The sequence below is a fragment of the Juglans microcarpa x Juglans regia genome, chromosome 2D (genome assembly GCF_004785595.1).
Source record: "Juglans microcarpa x Juglans regia isolate MS1-56 chromosome 2D, Jm3101_v1.0, whole genome shotgun sequence".
NCBI classification, from domain to species: Eukaryota; Viridiplantae; Streptophyta; class Magnoliopsida; order Fagales; family Juglandaceae; genus Juglans; species Juglans microcarpa x Juglans regia.
The window spans coordinates 36,290,446-36,309,113 of record NC_054596.1 but is presented as its reverse complement, the minus strand read 5'-3'; the positions used below and the strand labels follow the sequence as shown (position 1 = coordinate 36,309,113).

The 18,668-nt window shown below is 37.2% G+C and overlaps 1 protein-coding gene across 3 annotated transcripts in view; it reads left to right on the top strand.

The window, feature by feature from the left end:
• The window catches only part of LOC121251053 (probable RNA-dependent RNA polymerase 5), a 32,223-nt gene extending 21,527 nt beyond the window's left edge, over positions 1–10,696 (top strand). For 2 of the 3 annotated variants that reach the window (XM_041150354.1, XM_041150356.1), the window contains 8 exons: positions 981–1,129; positions 1,411–1,633; positions 7,293–7,518; positions 8,189–8,349; positions 8,867–9,032; positions 9,658–9,796; positions 10,117–10,280; positions 10,388–10,696. In XM_041150354.1, the coding sequence (XP_041006288.1) occupies positions 981–1,129; positions 1,411–1,633; positions 7,293–7,518; positions 8,189–8,349; positions 8,867–9,032; positions 9,658–9,796; positions 10,117–10,280; positions 10,388–10,624 (1,465 nt within the window). In that variant the 3' untranslated portion in view covers positions 10,625–10,696. The remainder of the gene's footprint in view (positions 1–980; positions 1,130–1,410; positions 1,634–7,292; positions 7,519–8,188; positions 8,350–8,866; positions 9,033–9,657; positions 9,797–10,116; positions 10,281–10,387) is intronic. The other variant, XM_041150355.1, reaches the window with a different exon arrangement.
• The last annotated feature ends 7,972 nt before the right edge of the window (positions 10,697–18,668 follow it).

Here is an 18,668-nt window from a genome sequence, read left to right as displayed (position 1 = left end):
CTTGGAGGCCTCTCCAGCTTGATAGAAAATCCACTAGCCTATGAGGCATGACCCATGATATTCCAATTCTCGCAAAAAAAAAAAAAAAAAAAATCCCAAATGGTCCTGGCCACCACACAATGTAGAAGTAGGTGATCTACTAATTCCCCATTGTTCTTGCACATGCAACATCAATCCAACACCATTACAAGATGAATCCTCAAATAGTAAGAATCTTGCCTGAGGTGGCTGTCTAAATAAAGAAAGCTGCTTTCAGAGGAGCCTTCTTCTTCCATATATTCCTCCAGTGTTCATGCCTTGACTAGTTAGAACTTGGTAGAAAGATTTGATCTTGAATTGTGGATCTACCTTTCTTGGAGGGGATCCTATTGATCTTGTCTATGGTTCCCTTGGTCACTCTTACGGAATACAATAAAGCAAAGAACTTGGTGATAAGATCCAACTCCCAATCATTTGCTACCCTAATGAAATCTACATTCTATTAAGGGAAGCCATGAGAGAAGACCAAGAGATCAGCTACTGAGGCACCCTTGGACTGTACAAGCTCGAAAATGCCAGGGAATGTGTCTTTGAGGATATGTTCACCGCACCATTTGTCATGCCAAAAGTTGACTTGGGAACCGTCACCTACCTCAATATGTGCATGTCTTAGAAAAATCTCCCATCCTTTTCTAATGTTTTTCCACAAACCCCATATGGTCCGCGTACAACTCAATTAGATAATTATTGTTTAAGTTTGATATGTATATTATTTAATTTAATAATAATACAATTGGATAGTGGATGATGTTGCTTTATAGGACTAACTTTCATTTGCTAATAATATAATGAGATAGTGGATGTTGTGGCTACCTAGAAGCAAAACTTCATGCTTAGAAAATTATATAGTATATAGATTGATCTTGAAAGAAGAATTCAGATACATAGCTTTTATTTTATTTTGTTTTGTTTTAAACATGTTTTGAGTTCTAATCTAACAGCAATCATCCAAAGAGATCATTTCTGTCAAGAAATTTGATTGCACTTTTAAGCTATGGAGGGATCCCAAAAGAATATTTCTTGGATTTACTTATAAATGCTTTAAGAGATGCCCATGGTGCCTCCTCCAATAAGCGTGCAGCATTAAGAGGTATTCTTTCTAAAAAAGCTTATAGCTTATGGGATATCATAATGTCTCTTATTTGATTATTTCTGGGCTTATTGGAATAAAATCTCATGTGTTGCTATATCTATATGCATTTGAGTGTTTTAAGTTTTTCCTTTTTCCATGTTGAATGTTTTTATGTGCTTCTCATTGACTTTCCACTGTATCACTAATAGAAGTCTCATAACTATACTTGTCTTTTTCATCTACTCTTACAATATTTATGACTCCTTGATGTATTTCTTCTATTCTTGTGCTTTATGCAGTTTCCATTAACTATGGTGAGATGGATGATTTCTGTGTTGCAAGAATGATTTTATCAGGGATTCCTCTTGATGAATCTTATCTGCAACATCACCTCTCTATACTGATGAAGGAGGAAAAGAAGAGTCTTGCAAGAGGAAAGCTTCATGTACCGGAATGTTACTATTTAATGGGCACTGCAGATCCCACTGGAATCCTCGAAAGTGATGAAGTTTGTGTTATCCTGTATGTACCTTTTTCACTTTCTCTATATGGTTGAAACAATTTGAAGTGTTTGTGAAAAAAAACAAATGGAGAAAGCAACCGTACTAGCATTGGACAACAAATACTTGGACATTTATATTCTAAAATCTATATTCTATAGGATTTAAGCTGCAGTACTATAAAAAAATGTCTGTCGAGTTCTTGATGGATATGTTCCCTCAGACTGGATTTTCCTTTTTTTTTTCCAAAATTAGACATTCATTTACAGTTGAGTCAGGAACATATTGCATATCTGATCCTTATATGTTGCCATATTAAAAAGCTCTTTTTGGTTGCACAGTATTACCTTGACATTATAAATTGAATGCATTAGAGCATTGGCAATGGCTAGTCATTGCCAAGTCCAAAATTTAGCTAGAATCTTAATTTTTGGCTATAATATCAATTTTTGACTAAATAAGTCTACATTGAACTAGCTATCTTAAAGTTAAAATAATAATATAATATTATATATATATATATATATTTTTTGCAAATACAATTCATATATTTCCTAAATCTTCATGCTTTGTAGAAATAATGCCGACGACGAGCAAGATGGTTCCGGCGAACACGGCGACACCATCGGTAGTGGCGAAGCTACCGGATTCTGGCCTGGGTCCGATTTTTGAGTTTCAACCCACGATGAAACTGGGTCAGTCTCAATCTTACCGGGTCAACACGGTGAGGGACGACAGGGTTTCGTCTGCGTCTCCTGTGTCTTTGGCTGAGGTTCCGAACCTGGAATCCCCTCTCTGTCCTGTGTTGGGAGGGTTCCCAGGAAACTGTCAAGGCGAAGACCAGAGGGAGATGGTGGAGATCCTGCCACCGAGCGCCGCTGCTGTAGTTCCGTGTAGCCAGATAGTGCCGATGAACTCTGTGGGAGGCTCATCCCCCTCGCTAAAAGTCTAGGTCCAACTCGAGGATCATCTCAAGAACAATGTTGAAGCTCCAGTTCTCGGGGCAAAGGGGATAGGGATGGAGGTGGTGGATGTTGGGCTCCTTGGCAGTGAGGTTTTGATAGTTCCTGAGCCTCAATTTCCCCCTAGTGATGCTGTGGTTGAATGGGAGGGTAGAAATTTATTTGGGGAGGAAGAAAGGGGGGAGACACCTTCTCTGCAGTGGGCTTCTAGTGTAGGGGAGCCTATCCCATTGAACCGTCTACTACCAAATGAATCAACTACATCGAATTGGATGCTACAAAAGGTGAAAGACCTACAACACTTAATAGGTATGGACTGTGTGGGTTATGAAGAGCAGTTTTTCGCGCTACTTACTGCCATTGAAGCTGGCCATGCACAGTCGAAGAAATCAGGGTCGAAAAAACAGCGGGAGCTCAAGCGCCTCACTTGGTCCTTGAATTATGAAGGAAGCTCAAGCCGTGAAAGATCAAAAGAGAAGGGGCTTGCTTCTCCTTTATGAAGCCAAAAATTGTATCTTGGAACGTTCGGGGGTTAAATGAGGCAAATAAGAGGCTTTGTATAAAAAATTTACTACGAGAATGGAGGGCGGACATAGTATGTTTACAAGAAACTAAGTTGAAAACTGTTTCTAGAAGACTAGTTCGAAGTGTTTGGAGTTGTACTTATGCGGATTGGGTGTATCTTGCTTCGAATGGGGCTTCAAGTGGAATATTAGTAATGTGGGATAAAAGAGTCGTTAACAAAAAGGAGGAGTTTGTGGGGGAATATACAGTGGCATGCTCTTTTAAGAGTGTGACAGATAATTTTGTGTGGTCCTTGGCTGGGGTTTATGGCCCAAATGTTGACAACGATAGAAGATTTTTATGGAAGGAACTTGCGGGACTACACAGCTGGTGGGAGCTTCCGTGGTGTATAGGAGGGGATTTTAATGTTACCAGATCCACTAGTGAACAGTCTGGTGAGAGTAGGATGCGACCTGCAATGATAGAGTTCTCAGATTGTATCTATGAATTAAACATGTTGGATATTCCTCTCTCGGGGGGCGCCTTTACTTGGTCGAATAATCAGAGATGGTCCCCGGCTAGACAGATTTCTCATCTCACCAGAGTGGGAGGTGCATTATCCGGAGGTGTGCCAAAAGAGATTGCCTCGTCTTTGCTCAAATCATTTTCCTATTTTATTGGATTGTGGGGGCATTCGAAGTGGGCGCTGATACTTTAAGTTTGAAAACATGTGGCTGAAAAGTGAAGGTTTTGTGGATAAGGTGAGGCAATGGTGGTCTTCTTATCAGTTTTACGGTAACCCCTCTTTCATCTTAGCCTGTAAACTGAAAGCTTTGAAAAATGACCTTAAGCTTTGGAACACACAATCCTTTGGAGATATAGGGGAGCGTAAGAAACTCATGGTGGAAGAGTTGCAACAGTTTGAGCGGATACTTGAGGCTAAAGCTCTTTTACCGGAAGAAATATCGAGGAAGGCCGAGTTGGTTTCAGAATTAGAAAGATTATTATCATTAGAAGAGATTTATTGGCGCCAGAAGTCGAGAGCATTGTGGCTGAAAGAAGGGGATCGGAGTACAAAGTTCTTCCATAGGGTTGCTAACTCTCACAGAAGAAATAATACCATTGAAATGTTGAATATTAATGGTATGGAGTGTAAGGAGGCTCCTGTGATTAGTGACCATGTGGTGGATTTCTATGAACAACTGCTTACTGAACGTGAGGAATGGAGGCCAAAGATGGATGGTCTTGGTTTTGATACTATTGAGCCCCAAGAAGCGGCTTGGTTGGAGAGGCCTTTTGAAGAGGAGGAAGTGTATGATGTAGTGAGACGTATGGGTAAAGATAAAGCTCCAGGTCCAGATGGCTTCTCGATGGGCTTTTTCCATTCTTGTTGGGAAGTGGTGAAAGTGGATTTATTGAATGTGTTTCAAGAAATTTCCTTGGTTGGGAAGTTTGAGAAAAGCCTAAATGCCACTTTTATTGCGTTGATCCCTAAGAAGATGGGTGCGTTGGAGATTAAGGATTTTCGACCCATCAGCCTGGTGAGTGGAGTGTATAAAATTATCTCCAAGGTTCTTGCCAACAGATTGGGAGTGGTTTTGGGGAAGATTATAACGAAACCACAAAATGCATTTGTTAGGGGGCGACAAATCCTGGATTCAGTTCTTATAGCAAATGAGGGCCTAGATAGCAGATTAAAGGCTGGATCCATAGGGATTCTTTGCAAACTAGATATGGAGAAGGCATATGACCATGTAAACTGGGATTTCCTTTTGTATTTGTTGGGAAAATGTGGCTTTGGGGTTAGATGGCGTAGTTGGATCAGTTGGTGTATCTCTACGGCCAGATTTTCAGTCTTGATTAATGGCTGCCTGATTGGATTCTTTAGCAGCTCTCGAGGTCTAAGGTAAGGAGATCCTCTGTCCCCACTTCTCTTTGTTATCGTTATGGAGGCATTGATTAGGATGCTTTCGGCAGTGGTTACGCATGGTTTGGTGGCTGGTTTTCCGATTGGAGACCCCAATAGGGGTACTATTATTTTGTCTCATTTACTTTTTGTAGATGACACCCTTTTATTTTGTGAGGCTGATCACAACCAGTTGAGGACATTGAAGGCTCTGTTATTAATACCAGTGGGGAATGTGAGTAATACTAGACAGCTAGCTGGCATTCTTGGATGTAAGGTAGCTTCTCTTCCCATTACCTACTTGGAATTACCTTTGGGGGCTGCTGCTAGGGCCTCATCTATTTGGGATTCAGTTATTGAAAAGATAGAAAGGAAATTGGCAGGATGGAAGAGATTATATTTGTCGAAAGGTGGCTGGGTGACTCTCATTAAGAGCACCCTTTCTAACTTACCTACGTACTTTCTATCTTTGTTCCATTTGCCTGTCAGTGTAGCGGCTCGGATTGAGAAACTGTATCGTGATTTCCTATGGAGTGGGATAGGAGATGAATTCAAATTTCACCTGGTCAGCTGGGACAAGGTGTGTAGACCAATCTCGTCAGGTGGATTGGGTATAAAGAATTTGAGAATTTTCAATCGGGCCTTGCTCGGGAAGTGGTTATGGCGGTATAACTTGGAAACAGAAGCCTTATGGAAACTGGTGATTGATTGTAAATATGGAAGCGTATGGGGGGGGGGGGGGGGTTGGTGCACCAAAGAGGTAAATGGGGCAAGTGGTGTGGGGATGTGGAAACACATTAGGCACGGGTGGGGGGATTTTATGGCTCACTCTAAATTGGTGTTGGGGAGGGGATCCCGTATTAAGTTCTGGGAGGACATTTGGTGTGGGAGTGAGGCTCTAAATGATGCCTTTCCAACTGTTTTTAGAATGGCTCGTAATCAGGAAGCATCCATTGAGGACCTCATGATTATAGCAGGGGATCAAGTGCAGTGGAACGTGACATTTAGTAGAGCGGCACAAGATTGGGAAGTAGACATCTTTGATGCCTTTTTCCACCTCATATATTCTGTGAAGCCGAATAGACAGCAAGCTGACAGTTTATGGTGGAACCCTGCGGGTAAGGGCATCTTCTCAGTTAGATCTTTCTATAAGTCCCTTTCCCAAGCTGCAACCATTCAGTTCCCATAGAAGAGACTTTGGAGAAATAAGGCGCCTCCGAAAGCGGTCTTCTTTGCATGGACAGCAATGTGGGGGAAGATTCTGACCACTGACAACCTGAGGAAGAGATGGATAGTTATACTAGACTGGTATTGCATGTGTAAGAGATCAGGGGAGACAGTGGAACACCTATTGTTACATTGCGAGATAACCAGAGCCTTGTGGGTGGAAGTTTTTAGTCGAGTAGAGTTATCCTTTGTGATGCCGGCAACTGTGGTTGATCTGTTGGCCAGTTGGACACTTCCGAGAGGAGTTCAACAAATTAAGGAGGTGTGGAAAATGATTCCGATCTGTATCATGTGGTGCATTTGGCAAGAGCGCAATGATCGGACTTTTGAAAACAAGGAGTGGTCGTCGGAGGAACTTAGAGCTTTACTTTTCCGTACTTTATTGCTATGGGCCATTGCTTTAGATTTTAATGGCCTGAATGTTCATGACTTTCTAGATTCCCTTTCGTTGACCTAGATAGGTTTTAGCTCTTGTATCCATCTTGTGTACTTGGGTTTTTGCCTATCTCTATTTATAATATTATCGATTACTTATAAAAAAAAAATATTCGCAATCAGTAGAATAAATAAAAAATTTTACTAGTGCATGTCATGCATGTTTTACCATTCAAAGAGAGAGGGAAGTGATGAAATAATAAAATATTGCTTTTTATTATGAATAGTAGCTAGCCATGTTTGGAGAGGACTTAAGATTTACTATAGCTCAAGTCTTAAGCTTTGGACCATTGGCTAGTCCAATGTGGAGGCTTTTTCTCACATCTAGCTAAAGTTTGGACTTGTATTGACATTTGGTTAATACATTGCCAATGCTCTAAATAGTTATCCCCGCCTGTAATGGGTGTAAAAGTATCCATACTGTTGCAATTTTAATATAATAATGATGTTGTAAAGACTACATGGGTGGATACATTTTCTATTTTCTTAATTATAATATATTGGTTTTTCTCTCTCTGTTTTTATTTTTTGGTCTATTCTAGTGTCAATTAATAATGTTCCCTTTATACTTCTTCTGTGCACACATGCTTTTATCCTTCTTTTTTTTTTTTTTTTTTTTTTTTTCTTTCCCTTCACATTAAATGTAGTGAAAATGGACAAATATCCGGGAAGGTATTGGTGTACAGGAATCCTGGTTTACACTTTGGAGATATTCATGTTTTAAAGGCTACCTATGTGAAGGCCTTAGAATCTCTTATTGGAAATGCCAAGTATGCCATATTCTTCCCTTGTAAGGGTCCACGGTCCTTGGCAGACGAAATGGCAGGTGGTGATTTTGATGGTGACATGTATTGGGTCTCAAGAAACCCCCAGGTTGGCATTTTTCATTTGTTTCAGTGTCAGCTAGTTTCTTCATTTTCTCTGATTTTTATGCTGGAAGTAATATCATATTCTAAATTCTTGTTAATGGTTACTTTTTCCCTTCTTTCAGTATATCCTCTGTGCATTTGTATAGAGATTATTTTTGTGAACCTCATAATTCTAGGTCAACAATTTGTGCATTTGAAGTGTTAGGTATTAAGTGTTTATTTTAGAAACACCGTAGGGACATGATCTTCAATCTGATATTTTATCAACAATTTCTGAAGGGCATGCATACCCTGAATATTATGATGTTGTCCCAAATTGGTACCCTTCGTATCAGTTTTAAACTTTAACACATACATACACAGGTACGTATCTATTGGTCAATAACTTAATTTTTCTGATGTCCTTGTATATTGGGAAACCAAATCACTGTCAACTCTCTAGTCTTGTGTCAAAATCTTTTGAGGAAAACCAAATTGATACTGATATATGTTAAATGATGAGTGGATTGAGTAAAGAAAAAAATGGCAGAGGTTGGGTCTCAAGTTAAAATTTGAGGAGGCCTGCATTAATAAACCAATAGTAAAATGTCAGCCTTGTTTCAAATACTTATTTCCATTTACAATGTGTCTGATATAAATATTTTGACATTCAGTACATATTTTTGAATCTTCAGCTATTGGAATATTTCAAAGAGAGTGAGCCTTGGACTCCAACTTTGTCAATGCAACATGTGCCCAATCATGATGTGGCCACTATAAAGCCCAGTGATTTTTCGTCTGAGAAGCTCGAAGAAGAGCTTTTTAAGTTATTCCTGACCACTAGGTTTCAGCCAAGGTATGCACTCAATCATGTTCCTAATATTTACTGTGGAACATAACATTCAGGTTAACGCAAATTTCCTTAAGCTTTACAATCTTGTAGCTATTGCTAACCCATATCCAAAGTTTAACCTTTTGATTTCAAATGAACAATTACGGTTATAGTCCACAGAAAATAAAATTAGTTTGAAAATCATTTTAGCTTATACATTGCTTACTGTTTTGAAGTTTCAACTCATTGTTGGATCCCAAAAACCTTGTTTGCCTGGATAATGAGTTTGTACTGACAAACTTAAATGGAGAAAACTCATAGAAATACCTTCTTTTCATTCCACAATAAAGGTGGTAAGGTTTCTTCGTTGCCTAGCTGAAAATTGTGGTGGTGAATCTGCCATATTGATACTAAGACTGTGGTGTATAGTATAATTTCATCTTTGAAATATTACTTACACCTGAAATATGGGATATAGATCTAACCTTTATTATTATGAGACAATGATGTTTTTATTTGGAATTCTTTCTGCTGTTTACAGTTATGCTATGGGTGTGGCAGCTGACAGTTGGCTGGCATTGATGGATCGGCTTCTGATACTTGGAGATGAATGTATTGAAGAAAGAGATCTTTTGAAGGCAAACATAATTCAGTTAATTGATATATATTATGATGCTTTAGATGCACCAAAAAAGGGGGGACGAAAGGTTAGATCTATATTTTTTCCCATTATTTGCCAGATACTCGGGCATCAGAAGCATCTTATGTTTCTGTTTGACTCTCCCCCAATTTCGATATTTTGCATATAACTTTAGGCTGATTATCCTCTCATTACCAATATTTATATCACCTGCCTTCTTAGGCTGAAGTTTTGCAATGCTCACCAGCTGATCACCTTAATTTTGAGCTGCCTTTTTACTCTTCCTTTTTCTTCGAGAAATTTTTGAAAAATTAGTTAACCAAAACATGGGCAAGGTTTCCTTTTAGAAAAAAATCAATGTGCTAAGATCAAGATTTTGTTTATCTTATTATGGTTCAAAATATGCCTACTTGGTTGCATATATATTTTGTTAAATTTTTTGAAAAAGACATATAATGTAATGCAGCAACCTCATCAATAGCAGGTAGATGGCTAATATGATTAAGGTTACTTGGAATCAATAATTAATAAAAGTTTTATAATCGGATATTAATTGGAGCTCTTAGTTCTTTTAGAAATCATCCTATGTTTATTCATATTTAGTTATTTAGTCCCATGATCCTTATTGCAAGTTGCTTTGTGGTGATTGGTTCTATTTTGATATTAATAATATTCATTTTTTCTTTTAACAGATTGAAGTTCCAGAAGAATTGAAAGCAGAATTGTTTCCACATTATATGGAGAAGGGGAATTCTTTCACTTCTACATCTATTCTGGGTTCAATTTATGATGCAGTTAAGTCATATCAAGCAAAATGTCTGCCGATGAAAGGTGACGATTATATATATTAAATCTGCAATAGATATCTATTACTTTTCCCCATTGGTTTGATGACCCAAGACTGTTTATGCTATAAGTGAGACAAAAGAAGACAGAAGCTAGATATCTGTAAAGGACAGAGGCTAATTTTCTTCCTCAAATTATGTTCTGCTGGACTCATTTATTATATTTTCTGATGAAAATTGTAAAACTCTGTCGTTAGAAATTTTCAACACCATATGTTGCTTAACTTAATGAAGATTGTCGAATTGGTGAAAGGGAGAGATAGATGAACAACAATTGATGATATGGTTATATTTCGTGCAATCCAGATGTTTGGAAACTCCCTTGTTTTGAAGTTGAAATCCCTGAAGCCTGCTTGGACAAATGGAAGAAATGCTACGATCAATACAGGAAGGAGATGACTACTTCCTTGAACCAGGGTGATGAGGGCAAAAATGAGGCTGCCGAAGAAGTCATCAAAAAGTATAAGAAGGTGGTGATGCTTTAACATATGCTTCTTCTTAGCTTCTCAAATTTTCACTCCCATGAATATTGGAAAACCCTTTCCCTTAATTGCATTGCTAACTATTTTCACTGTAGATTTTGTATGGTGCAGCGGAATATGAAGAGAGTAAAAGAAGGATGGAAGATATATTTAACGAGGCACTTGCAATATATCACATCACTTACGATTACGCTAAAAGCAAAGGCTCTGCCAGCTATTGTGGGTTTGCTTGGAAGGTTGCAGGTCCAGCCCTAGTCAAGTTCCATGCTATGAAACAGGATGAAAAGTCTTTCATCTGTCTCCCGTCTGTTTTGCGGGAGATATTAAATTAACAGGTTGCAATAGTGTATCGATGTTATAAAGAATATGACGTGTTGTACTGTAAAATATGCATCATAGTATAGAATGTATGGATTTCAACCTACTTGTACATTCTGTATAAACATATTCATTATTTCCAGGTAAATTGTAGTGTGTGTGTGTATTCCTGATGGAGTTGGTCGGACAATCGTAGTTAGCAGGAAGAAGTTTGCATAATGAAAATTGATGCACTGATGATTTAGTAATTTAGGGAGATTTTGCCTTACATTCTTTAATGTAACTTTTACATTTGTTTTAGGGTTCATAGCTCACATACCTTGGGATGGACGGAGCTTTCCTTTTTGGGTGCTTTGAGTGTTTTGTCGTAGGAAGTGATCCTTCGTTACAGAGAGGTGGTTAGGTATTCGAGGGCCTTTGAGGTGGTTGACATTAGTATTGCTTAAAGACTGCAACTGTTAGAGCACTCAATGGATTAGTCAAAGTTAAATAATATTTTTTTATAAATGTAAGAGAAATTTGACTTTTGACTATTCCATTCACATAAATTTCTATATTAGAATAACTATTTTTTCATTATATAACAATAAAATAATATAAGATAAATTTGGTTTTGATTATTCACATCTAAATTCAAAATATTTAGAATTTAGTTAATTTATTGTGAGTATATTTTACTCTCTAATAACTAAATATTCAATAAATTTAATTTTTAACTAATCCTTCAGACAAAATGCCATTGGTTTTATTTTGGCAGCCATTTGTCATGACGAGTATCTTCTAATCGGTCCTTCCGCTAATGCCCCCACAAAAAACGCCCTCCAATGAAGGATTACCACGTCGTCCTCTTGTGGGACTTGTGTTGCGCATTTTAATAGTATGAATTTATCTGAGTTCGTTTGATTTGTTGGGTCCTGGCTGGTATTTACACAATGCTTTTTGTGTTTTGGTTACCACGCAAACACATTACAAATTCACATAGACAATGACGAAGAGATAGGAATTTGATGAATCTTAGCATTTTGAAAAGCAAAACAAATTAATGCCGGCTTTCTTCTTGTAAAATTTTATATGGTCTTTTGATTAAGGCCAAGTGTTGATTAGCTTCAACCAAAGTTTTATATGCGGGACTATATTGCATAAATGTGGTTGTTGTGCTAGTCAAATTTCTAATTCCTAACACGTTAGTAAGGTATTGTGTATACTTTTCTCTGAATTGTATTCTATAATTTGAAAACAAGACGTAGGCCTCGTTTGGTCACACAGATGAGATAAGATGAAAGTTGAATAAAATATTGTTAGAATATAAAATTTTAATATTATTTTTGTTTTGTGATTTGAAAAAGTTGAATTGTTTATTATATCTTGTTTAAGAGTTTGAAAAAATTATAATGATTAGATGAGATGAGAAGAGATTATTTGTGAAAACAAATCAGGCCTTGGGGTCCTAGTCAAGTACCCTACAATAGACCCAAAATTTTTACATAGAATGTAAATTTAACTTGACAGCACTCTGTTGATTAGTTTGTGATAGTTATATGACCAGAATCAAGCAATATAAAAGGCAAAGAAACTCATTCCAGTTCAAGTTCTTGGACTGCAAGAGCAATGAAGCTAGACTAGAGAGACTATTTTGCTATTGTGGGATTCCATTGAAGCTAAGGAGTTATAGCAAGACTAATAGGTTTGGTAGACGATTTTACAATTATCCAAACTATAAGATCAACAAACAATATGGATTTTTTGAATAGATTGATCTTGAAATGGAACAAAACACTTGTTGGAAAATTACTTTGGAGTTAGTTCAGCAGAGGAACAATAGGATAAATGTTGAATGTGTAATTACTAAATAAGCCAAATTTAAAGCTATGGAGAAGAAGTACAAGGGAACCTTGAAAGCTTTATCATTGGCATGGTTCTGTTTTGTTATGATTTTGTGTTGAAATTATTTTGTATGCAAAAATAATAATGTACGTCAGCCAATGCTAAGATATAGATATTAGGTCGTTTCTAATGGTCATCCAGTTAATGTTTTTTTTGAAATGTTGTAATGATGTAATATTTGTAAGACATTTTGGAATGTAACTTTGAATTGCTTCTAAGACATGTTTATAGTGTAATTGTTTATATTCTAGTGAATTGTGATTTTAATTGTGATTGTAATGTTAACAATATATGTACAAAATTAGAATAAAAATCTGTTAAAAAATACACTAACCACCAAAATATTTTCAGAATTACAACAACCAATCTATCTAAAATTACACTTAACAATATTTGTCCACAATTACAATCAAGAATTACAGCCAAGAACCAACAATTAAGCAAATATGGACAATCACGTCCTGTTATGAAAAACATCACACCCACACACAATGATAATGAGACAGACAGTGAAATAAATGTAGAAACACAGGAATCAAGCACACACAAACGACACACATAATTTAACGTGGTTCAGCAACGTGCTTACGTCCACAGAATTGCAGGAGATTTTATTCTAGAGGATATTACAATCACACACACTGAGTTATAAGAGTCTCACTCTACTCACACAAATCTCAACTGTCTCTTTCTAGGGCTTTTTTTTTTCTCTCTCTCTCATACAATATTACTCTACATGCCTCTTACCTCTTTCTGTTCAATCTGATACGTTTATGTTCCAAAACATAACATACATTTACATATATATATATATATATATATATATATATATATATATTACAAACAGAGCCATAAATCCCTAATGCGGCAAAACCAGGTTATTTGCTTGAGCGGAATGTCGAGTGTATCTCAAGCGAATATTTCGTCCAACATTTAGTTGAGCCAACCATTGAGCGAGCCTCGAGCGAACTCTTTACCTGAGGTTCATTCGAGCCAATTGCCGAGCGCACCTCAAGCGAACTCACTGCCTGAGTTTCGCTCGAGCGCTTTGACGAGTGAGAGTTGAGTGAATTCTCGGCTTGACATATTCTCAGCTAAAAAACAACCAGACTCCATAACCTAAAAATCTCTCACTTGGAGACTGGTTCTCCACATGCTAGCTACTATCTCCAACACAAGCCTTATCACCTCTGCAGCTCATAACTCCTGTCTTCTGTAGCTCATAGCTCCCGTCTTTAAGCCAGAAGATGAATTGAAATCGAGCCTAACTTTAGTCTCTCACGTACATTGCCCTAAGTCAACACATTTACTGGGCAACTCACAACTCCCATTGCATTAGGAATATCCGGTCTCGAATCAACCCTAGCAAATATCAGAGAACTTGTTGTTGACGTCCTATTATCTGATTTAGGCGACTGATCCCACCTCCTACTACTAACATTTTCTATCTTCAGTCGACGTGCTCATATCTTGTGTAGTCTTTGCTTCCTCCCTGTAAGTCCAGTTTGCGTCCTCTCAGCTAACTTCCACTTGCTCGATCTCCTGTCTTATAAGATTTCACCTTTGTACCATGGCTCATTACTTTCTGTCTGCAGGATATTGTTCAAGGTAAATGACTACCATGGAAGACTGGTCGTCCTGGCAGCTTTGCGAGCAGCAACTGTAGGTTTAGATGTCCCTAGAACACTAGACGCTTTGTCCTCATCTCTCACACCTTTGCTTCGCATCTTAGTCTTGGGAGATTTTCCCATGCTTACATGAGAAACAGCGAAACTAACTTCATTTTGCTTCCCTATTCGATTTGTAAGATTAAGCTTGCTTTGTTGCACTATTGTATTCTCCTACATATCACTAGACACTAATGTCAAATATAAAGTGTCAGTTCTCTTACCACACGCCAAGAGCAGCGTACCCTTCATGACCTTCTACGCTCCTCCAGAAAATGCTATTGCATGACTACTATCGTCAAGCTATCCCACATATATCAAACTTTTCTTTAGATTTGGAACGTGTCTGACTTGCTACAAAGTCCACACGCTTTTATTTGGAAGTGCAATGCGCACATCGCCTACTCCTACTACATCCAGTGCCTCTCCATCAACCATGTACATTTTTCCAAAATCATCAGCAATATAGTTCTGCATGATCTCTTGATTTGAGGTACTATGGAACGAAGCCCCTAAATCCAACACTCAATCTTCAACTGAACTGTGCATTGCAAGAAATAGAGTATCCTATATTTCTTCAGCCACCACATTCACAACGTCATCCTTATTCTGTTTCCGATTTCGATAGTCTCTTTTGATGTGGATTGACTTACCACAATTCCAACAAGTGATCTGCTGCCCTGGATATTGACTTGCTCACACCCCTGTTCTTAGACCTATCATGTCCCTTGCCCCAATCACCAACACTCAGGGCCAAACTGGTACCAGAAAACTCCCTAGAGTCTTTTCTACATACCTCCTCAGCGAGAATCATATCCAGTAAGTCATTGTAATTCAATTTCATCTTACTGACTAAATTACTTACCACAATTCTCATGGCCTCCCAACTATTTGGTAACAATACCAACATAATCAATGCTCTAATCTCATCATCAAACTCAACTTCTACAGATGAAAATTGATTTGTGATCGTATTATAGTCATTCAAATATTGGGCCACAGAGGTACCTTTTGCCATTCTCATATTCAACAAATTCTTCATCAAATACACCTTATTATTTGCCGACGGCTTTTTGTATATACCATATAAAACCACCATAAGATCCGTCATAGTTCTCTCCTTTTATAACGTTGTGCACCATTGATCTAGATAGGGTGAGCCGAATAATCCCTCGAACATGTCAATCCAACAGATTCCAATCAACATTGTCCATACTCTCCGGCTTCTATCCCAATAGAAAAAGGTGAAGCCTCTTCCTAATAACCAAAATTATCGATCCACATCCTCCTAACCAAAATATGTGTCATCGAACTTCTCGATTCCAACATTCATGTCTTCTCCAACCATCATTTAGTCCCGAATTCTAACTTTGGAGCTCTGTTAACAATTGTTATGAGAAATATCACACTCACACACAACGATAATGAGATAAACAATGAAATAAATGCAAAAACAAAGAAATCAAACATACACACATGACACACAAAATTTAACATGGTTCGACAACGAGCCTACGTCCACATAATTACAGGAGATTTTATTCCAGATGAGATTACAATCACACATAGTGAATTACAATAGCTTCACTCTACTCACACAAATTTAAACTCTCTCTAGGGATCTCTCTCTCTCTCTCTCTATATATATATATTGCTCTACACGCCTCTTGCCTTTTTCTACTTAATCTGATACGTTTTTGTTCCAAAACATAACATATATATAACAAACGGCACTAAGAAACCCTAATGCGGCAAAATTGGGTTATTTGCTGGGAAACCCTAATGCGCCTCGAGTGAATATTCCGTCCAACATTCGGTCAAGCCAACCATTGAGCGAGTCTCGAGCTAATTCTTTGCCAGAGTTTCGTTCGAGCTAGCTATTGAGTACACATCAAGTAAACTCACTGCCTGAGCTTCGCTCGAACACCTTGATAAGTAAGAGTTGAGTGAACTCTCGACTTGACGTCTTCTCAACTCAGAAATAACCTTACTCCATAACCTAAAAATCTCCCACTTGGAGACTAGTTCTCCATATGCCAGCTACTGTCTCCAGCACAAGCCATATCACCTCTGCAGCTCATAACTCTCGTCTTCTATAGCTCATAGCTCCCGTCTTCAAGTTCTGCAATGTCGTAAAATTGCATCATTAACTTGCTTTTTCTTATCGTAAGATCATCTTATGTCATTACATGCCCTAGAGAGCTTGGTATATCGAGAATAGCTCGACTCTTAGCATTGATTGTCTATCTCTCTAGTTTATAATGTTGTGGCAAACTATCTACTTTTGATTTCTTGTCAAGGACACATAGGATATAACTATAAATAATTTTTTATAAACTCAAACATATGGCATGTACATTTTGTTTTCTCCTCTCCACTCTCCAATGTCACAAAATAAAGAGATGTTTCTTTGCCACAAGGTGTCACTCCATATGTTTAGTTTTCACCTTCTTTATGAAATTTGGTTGATTTGTACCATTGACTATTAAAAACTCATCTTAGAAGAACACGAAAGACTTTCTTGTATAGACTATGACTACCTCTTCTTCAATTTTGTGACAAGTTTTCGATATCGCTTGTGTATGTTTTGTTTGTATGTCATTTTCTTTCTCTTTAAAATAACGTGCATATAAAAATTTCTCATATTAATGCACAAAGTTACTAACCATAGTGCTTGAATGAACATAATCCTTGAAAATTTTGTTCATGCTTTCACTCATTTGGGTTATTGAGATACTGGCACAAAACTTTGAATGCAAGTAAGCCGGAACCCACTTATCTAGTCAGATGTAAGGATTTTGTAGCTAAGTATTATCTGCTAGTCCGTACTTCACTAATATTGAACTTTATTTGTGCTTAAACTAATAATTTGTTATAGTCTCATTGGTACAATGAAAAAGATTTTTTTGAAAGTCTAGAGATTTATTATGTACATGGACCGAATGTTCGAAATTTTTTGTAAAATGTGCTACAAGCACAACCTATGAGTCATATTTAGGAGAACCTCTATAATGACATTGGTCTTGGCCTTGTCGTCATCAATAATCATAGTTGTAAGAGCACGCCCAAATATTGCCTCTTGCCATGTTCTTAATAACCATGTATATGATTCAACTATTTCATTACCTAACAAGGCACAACCAAACATTATAGTTTGGTGATGATGGTTAACTCCAGAAAATAGCACAAATGGCATCTTATAAATATTTGTCAGGTACATGGCATCAAAGGTGACAACATTCTCAAAATATTGGTATGTAGCCATTGATCTTGCATCAGTCTAAAAACAACTTCTCATACATCCATTCTTATCAACTTGCATGGAGTACATAAACTCAAATTCTTTACATTGTTGATCAAGAAAGTAGGCATAGAACTGTTATGAATCTCTCTCTTCAAATAATTATATTATTTTGTTTCCCAAGTAATTCAACATCCTTACCAATACAACCAACGTTAAAATCACTACCTGATTCTTTACTCAACACTGAAATTATCTTCTTTTTCGGTACACTAGACTCATTCAAAGTGAGAATGAGTTTTTTTTGGACACATGTCACTCCTCTATGTCCACGGAGTAAATTAGTACTTCTCGGTATGAATAGCTCATGGTTATGTGATGGCACAAACTTGCATACTATCAACTTTTCATCATCTTTTTCTATTATCATCGTTGCTTTACATCCAATCTTTATTTCAGCAGATTCAGGAATTTTTCGTTCTTTTTGTTTGTGGCTTTCACACCGAAACTCTTGTCTTGTGCAAACATAATTTACTCCAATTAGTTTTCTCTCTTCTTTTGACAATCGAGTATGATTGGTTCTTATTGCAAAACCTCTCCCTCTTGCATACACCTTGTAAAATTCTTAGGTGTCTTCTATTTCTTCAAATTTCATACCAACAAATGGATCCGAAGGATCACTACTGGAAGAGAAATTCATTTTCACTCCATCTCTCACATTCACTGTATCTTCCACATTCGCATCACACTATTCTTTTACATTCACATCACATTCAACTTTCACAATTTCATCATTATCCAAACTCGAAATATGATCCTTCATAAAAAATAAACACAAGGTTACCAATTAGCAAAATATCACAATTTGTGCAAATATATAATATATATATATATATCACAATCAACAAACTCATGTTTAGAATTTCCACAAATCCTACTTGAGAAATTATAACAACCAGAATGCACAAAAACCATAAATCATATGTTAGTCATACTTGAGAAATCATAAAAACTAGAATGACCAGGGTGTAGATGTCGTGGATACACGACATGATATAATGAGTTGTTTTGATGGGTTAAAACACGACGTAAGGTTCCATTCCACATATTTGATGGGTTAAAAAGAAACTTTTTCTGAATTTGTGCAGCATTTTTCATTATTTTGAGGTGCGATATTGACCTTTTGGAGGATTGTCAAAAAACTTCGTTATTTATGTTTTTCTAATTTCCAATATTGGAACAATAAGCGAATAACCAAAAAAGAAA